The sequence below is a fragment of the Dermochelys coriacea genome, chromosome 11 (assembly GCF_009764565.3).
Source record: "Dermochelys coriacea isolate rDerCor1 chromosome 11, rDerCor1.pri.v4, whole genome shotgun sequence".
In the NCBI taxonomy this organism is placed as follows: Eukaryota; Metazoa; Chordata; order Testudines; family Dermochelyidae; genus Dermochelys; species Dermochelys coriacea.
In genome coordinates this window covers 1,187,266-1,202,495 of record NC_050078.2, presented here as the reverse complement: position 1 = coordinate 1,202,495, position 15,230 = coordinate 1,187,266, and the positions used below count along the sequence as shown (strand labels likewise).

The window sequence follows — 15,230 nt, the reverse complement described above, 5'->3', positions numbered from 1 at the left end:
GAGTTTGTTAAATATAGGCCCAATATTTGCTACCATCTACATCAGTGACAGAATAGAAGGAGAGGTGGCATATTTTTGCTAGGAGCCCAGCCACTTCATACTTAAGCTCCTTCAGAATTCTTGGCTGGACCGGGTGGTCTCATGACTAGTTACATTGTACATGACCAGTTCACTTCAGCATCTCCGCTCTGACACCTCCGTCTCCCGAAGTCATTGGTGCCTTTTTCCTCTCTCTCTCTCTCTCTCTCTCTCTCATACACTCACATTCTGCTCCTCTCTTCCCTGTTCTGGAATCCTGGTTGTTTCCCCCTGCCCCCACCTCTCTTTTTCAACATCTGTTTCACTTCAGACTGCTGTCTCCTCCTCCCTCTAACCTCCTCCTCCCTCATTTCCGCCAGGTTCTTTTCTACATGCCCCCCCCTTGCAGCCACCCCCCCACCTGCTGGATCATATGCTCGCTGCTTTCAGTCCATCCCTTCTCCTCCATTTCTCCCTGTCTGTCTCACTCTGTCTCACTCAGCCAGTGGGACTAACTCAAAAGGAGACTGTCCCAAAATGGGCCCTGGCTCCAAACCACCACGATCTTGGGAGGAACGGTGGCTGGAATCCAAGCAGCTTTTCAAAAAAATCCACTGAGAGGTTACACAAACTAGCCCGTCCTGTTTTAGGAGCCACAAAGGAGGAACTTCTACATCCCAAAGCCCTATCAGTGCCATGTATGCGGGTGTCCGGCAATGCTCAGCTGGGACTCCAGTAGCGCGAGCGTCAGCACAGACAGCCGGCTGGGATTCTAGCCATGTGAGCTACACAGCGCTTGGGACCCAATGCAGTTGGGGCCTGGGAAACACCTGAAGTGCGAGGGAATATGTGCTCAGTGCAGCGATCTCCAGTGGCAGGCACACACAGGCAGAAGCTCTATTATTTCATAGAACACCCTGTGTCTGGATGGGGTGAATGTTAACAGAGCTGTAGAGGATGTTCAGTATCTATCAGGCCACAGAACGAGGTGACTCAGTCCTGGGGATCCTGTATCACCCTAAGGGAGAGAGAGAAGAGTGTAAGCTGCTTTGAAGCAAGGTATGACTCATAAAAATGCTAATACGTATCAGCAGTGAAAGAGTTAATAGTGGGGGGTGCACTGTAGGTGACAGGAAGGACTGTCAAACAAAGGGTTAAACCGTTACAGCATCTTGCCCACTTGTTGCCTGTGGTGAATTATTGTAACCTCGTGAATGAAAGTGCAAAGTCCTGACATCACAATCAGACCGAGCTTTCCATTGGCTGCAGCAGTTGTTAATCAGCAGTGGAGGAATATGAAGGGCTGCTAGTGGGCTCCTGCCCCGCCCCACCTCCCCAGAGCAGCCTCAGGTGTGCAGTGAAATCAGAGAGGCGGGACTCTTGAGACCAGGATGCAGCTGGGATCTTCTCTCCTGCAGCAGTAAGGTATGGCTGGAGCTGTGTTCAAGTGGTAAAGCCCCAGGGGAGCTGCTGAGCAGTGGAGAGGCTCTGGGCAGTGGGGTAAGCTGGGCAGAGGTGCCAAGGATGGGGAAGCAAAAAGAAGGGGGGATGCGAAGGAGCAAAGGTGGCGACTGGAGAGCCCGCCATGCAACTCATAGAATCATATAATATCAGGGTTGGAAGGGACCTCAGGAGGTATCTAGTCCAACACCCTGCTCAAAGCAGGACCAATCCCCAACTGAATCATCCCAGCCAGGGATTTGTCAAGCCGGACCTTAAAAACTTCTAAGGAAGGAGAACTGGACCAACTGGACCAGAGCTGCAGACAGAAAAAAAACGGTGAAGGAAGAAGCCAGAGTGTCAAGCGAGAGTCTCCTGAGCATGGGCCTAATAACCTAATAAAGATCGTTCTCCTAGCCCAGAGGTTCTCAGACTGTGGTCCGTGGACCACCAGTGGTCCGCAAGCTCCATTCAGGGGGTCCGTGGATAGTTCCCTCTAAGGTGCATGTCTGGGCGGCCGCACACGAGAGAATGAAGGGCCACCCACCTAAATAGTGGAGCCGCGCAGGCGTGGCTCCACTAATTAGGTGCCTGGACCCTGGAGAAGACGCATGTGTAAGGTGAGGGAGTGGCCTTGGGGGGAATAGGGGGTAGGTGGAAGGGGGCCGTGGGGTGAGAAGAGGGGGTGGGGGAATTTGGGATATGCAGGGCTGCGGTGACCAGAGAAAGAGGTGACTTTCTCTAGCTCCAGGGCTGCAGCTGTCAGGAAGAGATGGCCCTCCTTCCCAGCCTCAGCTCTGTGCCTGCTGCGGCAGGGGAGAGACCCCCATCCTTCCCAGGCCCAGCTCGGGGGCTGCTGTGGTAGGGGGAGAGAGGGAGAGACTCCCCCTCCTTCCCAGCCCCAGCTGGGGGGCTGCTGTGGTGGGGGAGAGAGGGCACATCCATCGCATTAGAAAGGTAAGACTATTGATATTAAAATATGGGTTGTGTGCTTTTATTTGTAGGACAAAAAAACATTAATTATTATTAAGGTTTTTTTATATAATTTTACAATAGTTAGCTAATGGTACAAATGACATTTGGAAAGATCATTAAGTGGTCTCCCTAGACCCTCAGCAATTTTCAAGTGGTCTGCAAAAAAAAAGTTTGAGAATCAATGTCCTAGCCCATGGCTTTGCCCATGTCACCCCTCTCTTTGCCTCCATTCACTGGCTCCTCCTTCTCTACTGCATGAAACATAACCTACCTGTCAGGTTTCAGAGTAGCAGCTGTGTTAATCTGTATTCGCAAAAAGAAAAGGAGGACTTGTGGCACCTTAGAGACTAACATTTATTTGAGCATAAGCTTTCGTGAGCTACAGCTCACTTCATCGGATGCAACCTACCTGTCTTCACTTTCACTGTCCTTCATGGCCAGCCCCCACCCTGCCTCTGAGAGAATCGTAGGACTGGAAGGGATCTCAAAAGGTCATCTAGTCCAGTCCTCTGCCTCATGGCAGGACTAAGTATTATCTAGACTGTCCCTGACAGGTGTTTGTCTAACCTGCTCTTAACAAACTCCAGTGATGGAGATCCCACAAGCTCCCTAGGCAATGTATTCCAGTGCTTAACCACCCTGACAGGGATTTTTTCCTAATTTCCAACCTAACCCTCCCTTACTGCAATTTAAGCCCATTGCTTTTTGTCCTGTCCTCGGAGGTTAAGAAGAACAATTTTTCTCCCTCCTCCTTGTAACAACCTTTTATGTACTTGAAACTGTTCTCATGTCCCCCCCCTCAGTCTTCTCTTCTTCAGATGAAACAAATCCAGTTTTTTCAATCTTCCCTCATAGGTCATGTTTTCTAGACCTTTCATCATTTTTGTTGCTCTTCTCTGGACTTTCTCCAATTTGTTCACATCCTTCTTGAAATGTGGCACCCAGAACTGGACGTAATACTCCAGTTGAGGCCTAATTAGAGCAGAGTAGAGCGGTAGAATTACTTCTCATGTCTTGCTTACAACATTCCTGCTAATACAGCCCAGAATGATGTTTGCTTTTTTTTTGTAGCAGTGTTACACTGTTGACTCATATCTAGCTTGTGGTCCACTATGACCCCCTAATCTCTTTCCACAGTACTCCTTCCTAGGCAGTCATTTCCCATTTTGTATGTGTGCAACTGATTGTTCTTTCCTAAATTGAGTACTTTGCATTTGTCCTTATTGAATTTAATTCTATTTACTTCCGACATTTCTCCAGTTTGTCCAGATCATTTTAATTTTAATCCCATCCTTCAAAGCACTTGCAATCCCTCCCAGCTTGGTATCGTCCCCAAACTTTATCAGTGTACTCTGTATGCCATTATCTACATAATTGATGAAGATAGGGAAAAGAACTGGACCCAGAACTGATCCCTGCGGGACCTCACTTGATGTGCCCTTTAAGCTTGACTGTGAACCACTGATAACTACTCTATGGGAATGCCCCTCTGCCATGTAAATTGGCCGAAATGGACAGTCTCTACGTAAAAGAATAAATGGACACAAATCAGACATCAAGAATTATAACATTCAAAAACCAGTCAGAGAACACTTCAATCTCTTTGGTCACTTGATTACAGACCTAAAAGTGGCAATTCTTCAACAAAAAAACTTCAAAAACAGACTCCAACGAGAGACTGCTGAATTGGAATTAATTTGCAAACTGGATACAATTAACTTAGGCTTGAATAAAGACTGGGAGTGGATGTGTCATTACACAAAGTAAAACTATTGCTCCTTGTTTATTTCCCCTCCTACTGTTCTTGTAAACTGCTGGAAATGGCCCACCTTGATTATCACTACAAAAGGTTCCCCCCTCTCCCCAATACTCTCCTGCTGGTAATAGCTCACCTTTCCTGATCATTCTTGTTATAGTCTGTATGGTAATACCCATTGTTTCATGTTCTCAGTGTATATAAAATCTCCTCATATATTTTCCACTGCATGCATCCGATGAAGTGAGGTGTAGCTCACGAAAGCTTATGCGGTAATAAATTTGTTAGTCTCTAAGATTCCACAAGTCCTCCTTTTCTTTCTATGGTAATGGTTTTCCAACGAGTTATGTACCCACCTTATAGTAGCTCCATCTAGGCTGCATTTCCCTAGTTTGTTTATGAGAAGGTCATACGAGACAGTATCAAAAGCCTTACTAAAGTCAAGATATATCACATATACTGCTTCCCCCCCATGCACAGGGCTTGTTACCCTGCCAAAGCAAGATATTAGGTTGGTTTGACATGATTTGTTCTTGACAAATCATAAGAACATAAGGACATAAGAACGGCCATACTGGGTCAGTCCAAAGATCCATCTAGCCCAGTATCCTGTCTGCCAACAGTGGCCAATGCCAGGTGCCCCAGAGGGAATAAATAGAACAGGTAGTCATCAAATGATCCGTTCCCTGTCACCCATTCCCAGCTTCTGGCAAACAGAGGCTAGGGACACCATTCCTGTCCATCCTGGCTAATAGCCATTGATGGACCTTTCCTCCATGAATTTATCTAGTTCTTTTTTGAGCCCTGTTATAGTCTTGGCCTTCACAACCTCCTTTGGGAAGGAGTTCCACAGGTTGACTGTGCATTGTGTGAAGAAATACTTCCTTGTGTTTATTTTAAACTTGCTGCCTATTCATTTCATTTGGCGGCCCCTAGTGTGTGTCTGTTATGAGAAAGCGCAAATAACACATCTTTATTTACTTTCTCCACACCACTCATGATTTTGTAGACCTCTATCATATCCCCCCTTAGTCGCCTCTTTTCCAAGCTGAAAAGTCCCCGTCTTATTAATCTCTCCTCATACGGCAGCCGTTCCACACCCCTCATCATTTTGTTGCCCTTTTCTGAACCTTTTCCAGTTCCAATATATCTTTTTTGAGATGGGGTGACCACATCTGCACACAGTATTCAAGATGTGGCATACCATGGATTTATATAGAGGCAATAGGATATTTTCTATCTTATTATCTATCCCTTTCTTAATGATTCCGCACATTCTGTGGGCTTTTGTGACTGCAGCTGCACATGGAGTGGATGTTTTCAGAGAACTATCCACAGTGACTCCAAGATCTCTTTCTTGAGTGGTAACAGATAATTTAGACCCCATCATTTTATGTATATAGTTAGGATTATATTTTCCAATGTGCATTACTTTGCATTTATCAACATTGAATTTCATCTGCCATTTTGTTGACCCGTCACCCAGTTTTGAGAGATCCCTTTGTAGCTCTTTGCAGTCTGCCTGGGACTTAACTATCTTGAGTAGTTTTGTATCATCTGCAGATTTTGCCACCTCACAGCTTGCCCCTTTTTCCAGATCAATTATGAATATGGTGAATAGGACTGGGCCCAATACAGACCCCTTGGGGACACCACTATTTACCTCTCTCCATTCTGAAAACTGGCCATTTATTCCTACCCTTTGTTTCCTATCTTTTAACCAGTTACCAATCCATGATAGAACCTTCCCTCTTACCCCATGATAGCTTACTTTGCTTAAGATCTTTTTGTGAGGGACCTTGTCAAAGGCTTTCTGAAAATCTAAGTACACTATGTCCACTGGATCCCCCTTGTCCACATGCTTGTTAACCCCCTAAAATAATTCTAGTAGATCTGTGAGACATGATTTCCCTTTACAAAAACCATTTTGATTTCCCCCAACAAATTATGTCCACCTATGTGTCTGACAATTTTGTTCTTTACTATAGTTTTAACCAGTTTGCCCGATGCTCAAGTCAGGCTTACTGGCCTGTAATTGCCAGGATCACCTCTGGAGCCCTTTTTAAAAATTGGCATCACATTACCTACCCTCCAGTCATTTGGTACAGAAGCTGATTTAAATGATAGGTTACAAACTATAGTTAGTAGTTCTGTAATTTCACATTTGAGTTCCTTCAGAACTCTTGGGTGAATACCATCTGGTCCTGGCGACTTATTGCTGTTTAGTTTATCAATTTGTTCCAAAACCTCCTCTAATGACACATCAATCTGGGACAGTTCCTCAGATTTGTCATCTAAAAAGAATGGCTCAAGTTTGGGAATCTCCCTCACATCTTCAGCCGTGAAGATCAATGCAAAGAATTCATTTAGTTTCTCTGCAATGGCCTTATTGTCCTTGAGTGCTCTATGGTACAGTTTGGTTCATTTAAGATTTTTACTTCATTTGATTCAACGCTTTCTTTCACATATAGTGCCACTCCCCCACCAGCACGACCTGTTCTGTCCTTCTGATGATATATTTTGTCCCCTGGTATTACTGTGTCCCATTGACTATCCTCATTCCACCAAATTTCTGTGATGTCTATTATATCAGTATCCTCATTTAATACAAGGCACTCTAGTTCACCCATCTTATTGTTTAGACTTCTAGCATTGGTATATAAGCACTTTAAAAACTTGTCACTTTTTAGCTGTCTGCCATTACATGATGTTATTGAATGAGACTTTTTTTTCATTGGACTGTTTCTCATCAGATCCTACCTGTGTTTTATCTTCTATCCTCTCCTCCTTATTAGGACATAGAGAATCTCCATTACTAGACCCTCCTCTAAGGGATGTCTCTGCCCGAACCACGTGCTCCTCTGCACCTGTTGGCTTTCCCCCAGCCCTGAGTTTAAAAACTGCTCTACGACCTTTTTAATGTTAAGTGCCAGCAATCCGGTTCCATTTTGGTTTAGGTGGAGCCTGTCCTTCCTGTATAGGCTCCTCCTTTCCCAAAATTTCCCCAGTTCCTAATAAATCTAAACCCCTCCTCCCTACACCATTGTCTCAACCATGCATTGAGACCCTGCAGTTCTGTCTAACTGGCCCTGCGTGTGGAACTGGGAGCATTTCAGAGAATGCTCCCATGGAGGTCCTGGACTTCAATCTCTTACCTAGCAACCTAAATTTGGCCTCCAGGACCTCTCTCCTATTCTTCCCTATGTCATTGGTACCTCCATGTGCCACGGCCACCGGCTCCTTTCCAGCATCCATGCTGACTGTTACTTATCACCTGATTATCTTCTAAGTGTTTGCAAACTGACGGCATCTCATTCACTGTTGAAAGGTCTACTCTTGCCTCCACTCAGCCCATGATGCCGGCACCTTGGCGCTTTCTCCGAGGTTGTCCCACAAGCTTGGGAGGAGCTTCCTCTAAACAGCTGCAACACCAACTCACTAGCCTCCTCCTTAAAACTCCCCTTTGCCATGAAGCTTGACAGCATTTTGGGCTGCTGGTGTGCTGAGACCACAGCCTATCATGCCGACCAACACAGTCTCATTGTTTCCTTGCGCTCCCCCTCTGTCTGGAGCCATCTGTTGTGTCTCATCTTGTACGTAGATTGGAAGCTCCCTGGGGAAGGGAGCATCTTTTTGTTCTGTGTTGGTACAGAGCCTAGCACAACGGGGTCCAGGTTCATGCCTGGAGCTCCAAGATGCTAGAGAGAGTAAGCATCTCGCTCTCCCTTTGGCTGACATTATAAATCTCACCCCATGGTGGGGCCAAGCTGCAGTTACTGCACTGGCCGGGACTCCACAGATTGGGGTTCTGTTCCCTGCTCTGCTACAGACCTAGGCGAGTCCTTTCGATTTGCCAGCTGTAAAATGGGGATAATAGTAGTCTCCCTACCTCGCAGCATGATGCGAGGGCAAATCCCAAATTCCTGGGAGGTTCTGATCCTGCAGTGAAGGGCTCAGAGAAGGCCCACGTGCTCACGATGAGAAAACCTGCTTAGCAAGTGACCTGTTCCTGTCCGCACCAGCTTCAATTTCGGAACAGATTTATAGCATAGCCCCAGGCCTGGCGGGCTGCAGGAGTCCCATTCAGACGGGAGAGAGGCATAGCTCAGGGTAGCCAGGCTGCCTCTGAAAGAAACGGTCACAACCTCCTGGCCAGACGCAGAGGAGACAGGCAGTCCAGGCGCTGCCAACACCTGGCCTCCAGGCAGTTGCCGAGAAAGTAACCAACCAGACCCCCGACCTGTGAGCTCCAGTGACACGTGGTGGATGCCCCATCCAGTCAGAGGGGCAGATATGACCCTCCCCAACTGTGCCCCGACCTTCCCCATCCCACAAACAGCACCCCAGGTTTATGGGAGTTGAGCCTCAGCCAGCTCCCCGCTTCCATCCCCAGTCTGCGCCATCCCTGGGCAGGGTGTAAATGGCACCATCTGAGCCAGAGGAGATGGAGGCATGGAGCAGGCTGTGGTGAACACACTGAAAGCACCACAGTTCTATACAGTCTCTTTAGTGATCCTCCCAACAGCTCATATGCACCATGAACAAGAGGCAGGACAGACTGGAGCTCTGCAAAACCCCGCGTAAGAGCCCTCAGGGCTGAAGAACAATTGACCAGCAGAACCCGCTAGGATCCATCAGAGAGGGAACAAAAAGCCACTCCAGATCAGCCTCGGCCACTCTCGCCAACACCCAAAAGTGAGACAACACCACCTGCTGAGCAATGGTATCGAAGCCTAATGACCAAACAGTATCAGCAGCGAGCCCTAATACTTAGGAGCCACCGTGCCTTGATGCTACAGTGACTGGTTGTCCCGGACTCACAGGCACTGTGCTCTCTCGGCTCCATACGGCCCCTGGGAGGAACCCCCTTCAGTGTGTCAGCCCTCCGGGAGGGCTGCACTGACTCTCCGAGGTTAGGACCTCTGGCCCCACCACCTCCTGGGACTGAACCTTGGAGCCTTCAGCAGCCTGTCTCTCTTTGAGCCCCTGCAGTGAGACTGTTTGCACTGGACCCCCGGGGCCTCCACCCAGAGGGAGCAATGCCCCCTGATCTCAGCCAGTGTTGTAAAGCGGGAGGGTTTATTGTATATCTGAACCCAGCACAGGCACTTCTCAGGGCCTGGGGCCTGGCCAGTCTCAGCAACGTCCATCAGGGTCTGTCCCCTCCCCATGGGCTCTGGCTGCTCCTTGTCCCAGTCCAGCAGCCCCCTCCCTCCAGCTGACCGTCCTATATCCCCTCCCCCAACAGTCCCTCATCTATCCTGTGTCATTGGTCCCAGGCAAACAGGCCACCTGGCCCCCTCTCTCCCGTCCTTTGTTCCCCTGGCTGGGCAGGTCACCGGGGCCCTCTCTCCTCAGCCCTTTGTCCTCCCACTGCCCAGACCCGGCTGGCTCCCAAGCTGGGCTGGGCCTCCGGGTCACTGGTTACTAAGTTCCACAATGTCCAGGCTGGTGTCCGGGGCGCAGGCTGCTAGGTGAGATCACACCTAATCCTCTGCAACAACAATCCCCCCCATCCCTCATTACACATGCAGCACACAGGGAAACTGAGGCACACACAGTGTTCACGCAAAACACTAAGAAAATCCCCCACTTTGTCCAACTGAAGTTCTATACATACCACAGACAGACTAGATAGCACCGATGGCTAAGGACATGAGGCAGAGGCACTGACTTCTTCTCTACTTGAGGGGGCTGCTCAACAACCCCTCGGCCCCAGACCCCTTCCCACTCCATCCCTGCCCCCCAGGTCCCACCCCGCCCTCTTCCCGCCACTCCCCCGAGCGCGCTCCATCCCCGCTCCTCCCCCTCCCTCCCAGCGCCTCCTGCACACTGCAGAACAGCTGATTGCGGCGAGTGGGAGGTGCTGGAGGGGGGGAGGAATTGATCAACGTGGCTGCCAGTGGGTGAGAGGCCCGGGGGGAATCGGGGAGGGGGAAGCTTGACTGCCGGTGGGTGCTAAGCACCCACTCATTGTTTTCCATGGTGCTCCAGCCCTGGAGCCCCATGAAGTTGGCACCTATGACAAGAGGTAATCATAATGTCCTATGAGGCAATCAATAGTACAGGCCATCGGTTATACTCCCTTAAAGATGTATGAACCCTAATCTATTGGGTCCATCTGTCTTTACGGACATGCCAGTGACAAAGGCCCAATGTCTCCTGCACTGGGGGAGCGAAGGGGAGCCCTGACTTCAAACTAGTGGGTACAAGGCTCAGCCCACGAGAATGGTGAAATGAGGGATCAAAGGGGAAAAAGCAAGTGGTGGAAACTCTCCCATGCCCCACCCACATCTCAAGCTCCACCCACTCAACACCAAAATGAGCAGCCACTCCCCGCAGGTGGTGGAGATCTGTAATCCAGTCAACCCTCTCTATCGGGTCTGCTTTGATCTGCGGGGAATGAAGTTAATGTCTCACTCCCCGGCGCTAGCCTATAGCAGGGACACCACCCTAAAATGAACTGGGGCTGCGGAGAATGTGGCAATTTGTCTCATATTTTTATGAACAATATGTGTGACTCATTATACCCACTCACTTTGTACTGCTGCTCATTGAGCATGAAGGCTTGGGGGATGAGACACAGATGGATGGATGTAAGGTGTGCCTGTCTGGATTGGCACTGGTTACATTATCAAGAACTGACTGGAATTCACACATCTGAATGGGGGCCCTGCAGGGACAATGGAAACCTCAGTGAAGAACTGACTGACTCCAGGGCAGGACAGATGGACAAGGTGGGTTGGGACGGGGTAGTTGAGGGACGTTTGGTGGCCAGACTGAGCAGGAGAGAAGGAAAGATGGATTCCTGAACCATTAGTAGACATAGGAAAGGGGGAGTGGGTCGGACAGACTGACACATGCCAATAAACAGGGGCTCAGGACAGACCGAACCCAGCGGGAGCATGGGAAAAGAGGGAGAGAGGGTGAGAGCTTGGGTTGAGAGTGCAGGCTTGGTGCTTGATTCAGGCCGCAGCCAGATATTTCTGACAGCAGGGGGTGAACTGCCCCCTCCTTGGGACCTTTAGGCTGATTGTTCTGTTCGGCGCTCCACAGGGCCAACTCTTCACAGGACGCACCTGTTGCCACTCTGCATGGGAATGCCCAGTTAGAGGCCATGATCACGGACCACGGTTCAAGCCCTACCATCTTGTGCTGCATCTCCAGAGACGCCCCCCTGCTCCTGGCTGGCTCTGCTGCCCGGCTGGCTGGTTGGCCTCTGCCCAGGGTTGATGGTCACCATGGGGGAGTACTACGAAGTGCTGCGCATTCCCTGTGATGCCTCTGACAAGGACATCAAAAAGGCGTAAGTCCTTCCTTGGAGCATCCCCTTCCCCACACATCCCGAGGGCACGGTTCCTCCTGCCTCTGTCTGTGACTGCCAGCACTCTCCCAGCCCCAGGGCCTCCTCCTAACTGAGACAGAAGTGGGGGTCCTGGGTTGAGATCCCTCCTCTGGTAAGTGGGGTTGTTGCTCCTCCTATTGCCAGTCAATGCCACTGGAGGGCTGTGGCACAGTGGCTGGCACCTGAAGCGGGGTGTAAAGGGTAATGTAGGGGTCCTGTTGAAGCCAGCATGGGCAGGTGTCACTGACTGTCTCTGGGTCTGTGCAGGTACAGGAAGGTGGCGCTGAAATGGCACCCGGATAAGAACCCGGGGAACAAGGAACACACCGAGCGGAAGTTCAAAGAGATCACAGAGGCCTACGAAGTGCTGTCAGACAGTAAGGGGCCGGCGTCTCCCCAACCCAGCCATCCGCCCTCGCTCAGTGCACTGCGGGTCGATGCTCCCACGCTTCTCGCTGCACTTGTGTTGTGCCCCTTGCTGCTGCCTGGACAGCAGCTTCTGACACACACGCTCTGTGTCTGTGTGTCTGTCCTGGGGCACCAGCTTTGCACAGCTCCCTAGGGACACCTCTTGGAGCGGGTGGGGTGCTCCTCTCTCCGGCCCCATCATTCCAGGTTCTCCCTTCCCCTCCAGCACAGGCCCCAGGGATGAACGTTACCCTGCAGCTGAGCCACGGGGCATCCTTTCGCCAGGCCTTGACCCCTGCCTGTGGTTAGGTGCGGGGTACCCAGGTCCAATGCTGTAGGCCCCCGGCGCAGAAGCCAGAGCCCCGTCTCATATTGGAACCCTGCAGCATGGCACACCTGCACCCTGTGATGGGGAGTTACGCTGGCACCGTTCACCCAGTGTCTGTCTATGTTAGGGATCTCTATAGCACCTAGCGCCCCGGTATCCACGCATCTCCCAGAGCTGGGCAGGCACCCTGTGGCAGGTTATGTCTGTTCCTCCTAGGTTCTTTCTCTATGGTGAGGCCCCCTCTGGCTCAGTACTGGGGTGGGGGGTCAGCCTGGTGAAAGGGCCGCTGTGTCTCCAACAAGAAGACAGGCTGGGTGACCTCTCACTCCTTCTCCCTTCCAGAGAGCAAGCGCAACCTCTACGACCACTACGGCAAGGACCGGCTCACGGGAGCAGATGAGTGAACCACCCTGACCCTGCCCTCAGCTACATCTACCCAACCCTCTGGCTTCACTGAGGCCAGAATTTGTCCCTGCGGTTGGAACTTTGCTCCCAATTCTGCTGGTGACGCACGAACCAGAATTGACCCCGGCTCATTCTGCCCGGGCTGGGCTGGCTCTGCAGGGCTAGCAGGAGCCCAAGGCACAGAATGTTTGCTTCTGTCCGCCTGCGAATATCCACAGGGAGCCCATCGGCCGAGGGAGGAGGGGCCACGTTTCCACAGCCACGTTCCAGATCAGCATTGCACTCAGGGCCTTTCCTCCTGGCCCCAGAGCTCTGCAGTGGGGAGAGACAGGATCCCAGCCTTGGCAGCCCAAAGCAGGGTGTCCTGTTTGCTTCCTGTTCTCGTTCCTTTTGAGGACCCTTGCGAGGGCTGGCAAGCAGGGCCTGGGCGCCGTGTTTGCCATTTCCTGTCTCTGCCTTTCCCCAGCAGGGCCTGGGGGATCGAGGGCTGAAGATGGAGCCCCTATATTTATGTTCCACTTTCGCAGCCCCCATGACATCTTCAGAGCGTTCTTTGCGGGACAAGAGCCTTTCTATGGTGAGTGGGAGCCTCAGATTCTGTGGGACCAGCTGGCCCAGGAATGAACCTGGGGCCTGAGGGAGCAGAAGGGAGGTTCTGATGTGATCAAGCAGGTGCTTAGGTCCTTACAGCTGGGACAAAGTATAGCCTTGGTATTTGGCTAGAGCAGCTGAAGGGAGAATTGAAAGAGGAATTATCCTGAACTCTCCCAGTGGTGAATGGCAGGGCTTTCTCCAGAAACCCAACGGGGTCTCCATATGCTCAGCTCCGAACAGTTCCCATGGAATAAGCCGGAGGGTCCGTTAGGGGAGGCGCACATCGGTACAGCTGTGCACGACAGCCCCTGCATGTTCTCTGAATCCAGGGCAACAGAACATCTGGAGCCCTGGCTGCCTAGCAGAGCGGCTGTCCTGCCTGGTCGTGGAGTCTCCACAAGTCATTGTCATTGTCCACAATGCCCCAGACAGTCCCACAACCGTATCTCAGCCTGTCAGCAACGGGATCCCCTCGCATGGCCAGACACGCTTCTCTTTAGCCAAGGAGTGGAGATGGGAGTAAGAATCACTCCCTATTTCTGTCCGTGGGCTTTCTGCCATTCTCCTCTGCAGACCCCCTGGTAGTTGGCCTTGCTCCTTGTCATCCTGTGTCCCCCCCCCCGCCCTCCCCAGCTCTTCTGACTCACAGGGATATTCTCTCTCAGAATCCCGGAAGAACATTTTCCTTTAAATTTCACACCTCCCATATATTTCATTCCCCACTGCCCCTCCCCTCACACTCTAGGCTAAGCGATCCCCACTGAGCCATTTGGAGCCAGGGACTGGCTGAACGCACCTGACAATGTGTTCATCACCCTGTTTTTCAGGATCCTCTGGACTCTTCAACTCCAGCATCAACGCAGGAAAAGACTTCCACTTCTTCTCTACCTCGACCAAGTTCATCAATGGCAAACGCATCACAACCAAAAGGTAAGGAGGGGCCACCAGCCAGTGGGAGTTTGGCTAAGCCAGCCTGTCTTACATCAGCACAGGGGGGCAGCCCATAGGGCCAGTAGGAACAACAGGCCATTGTTTAGGTGAGCAGCATGGCCGAGTGAATTCAGCGGGTCAGAAGAACCATGTTCTACTCCTGCTGCACGGGGCAGTTATCATCAGACTGGGCCATGTGTCTGGAACAGTACCCTAAGGGGTTCAAAAGAGAACAGCTGGGGATTTGGGGGGTGATGTTGAGGGTCTGGAAGTGATATATAGGGGGGTGAGGTGTTTAGGTTACTCCTAAACAGATGCTTCCCCTTCTTTGGCTCTTGTCTACTTCCCAGGACTGTGAAGAACGGGCAGGAGCAGATGGAAATTGAAGAGGATGGGGAGCTGAAATCTGTCCACATTAATGGTGAGAAGCAGAGTCTTCCTGGGCCATGGATGGCACAAGAGACTGAGAGCAGGGAAGGAGCAAAGCTAGTTTCTTGGGACAGGCACTGGCTCTCTCTGAGCCTACCGGGACCCAGCAGCCCTTGATCAAGTCCCCTTGGCTCCTTCCACCACTGAACAAGTCCCCCAAATCCAGCTGCCACTATCTAAGTCCCTCTGGACCTGTCTGCTCTTGAACAACACCCCTTGTACCATCCTCTCCAGCTAGCCTGTGAGTGGAATAAGGGCCTTAAGGTCAACCAAGGTCTTTAGTGCTGAGTGAAGACCCAGCTGCAGGGTGACCTTGGGCCTCAGTTACTGTCCTATGTGATGTCCCAGTGGGGGATGGGAGTTTAAAGCTGGGCCTCCAGTTACTGGCCCAAGGAGTCTTTTCATGGGAGGACGGGGGGGAGGGGCTGCGCCCAGGCTCATGGCTGCTGCTCTATAGCTGGAGAGATGCCCAAGTTCTCTTCTACGAATGCTGATGAGGGTAATTTCTTGCAGATGTAGCTGTTGATGAGACAAGCAGCAGAGCAGCAGCAGAGAACGAATCTCGTGCTGGGCCTACCAAGGTGCATTCTGGACGTAAAAAG

The 15,230-nt window shown here is 51.0% G+C and overlaps 1 protein-coding gene across 1 annotated transcript; it reads left to right on the top strand.

Moving 5' to 3' along the window:
- The first annotated feature begins 1,343 nt into the window (after positions 1-1,343).
- LOC119863618 (dnaJ homolog subfamily B member 6-like) lies at positions 1,344-14,736 on the top strand. Its single transcript, XM_038422320.2, has 7 exons — positions 1,344-1,443; positions 11,246-11,495; positions 11,802-11,911; positions 12,613-12,670; positions 13,142-13,252; positions 14,097-14,199; positions 14,550-14,736. The coding sequence occupies exons 2-5, from the start codon at positions 11,422-11,424 to the stop codon at positions 13,164-13,166; spliced, it is 267 nt and encodes an 88-aa protein (XP_038278248.2). The 5' UTR covers positions 1,344-1,443; positions 11,246-11,421; the 3' UTR covers positions 13,167-13,252; positions 14,097-14,199; positions 14,550-14,736.
- Positions 14,737-15,230: the final 494 nt, after the last annotated feature.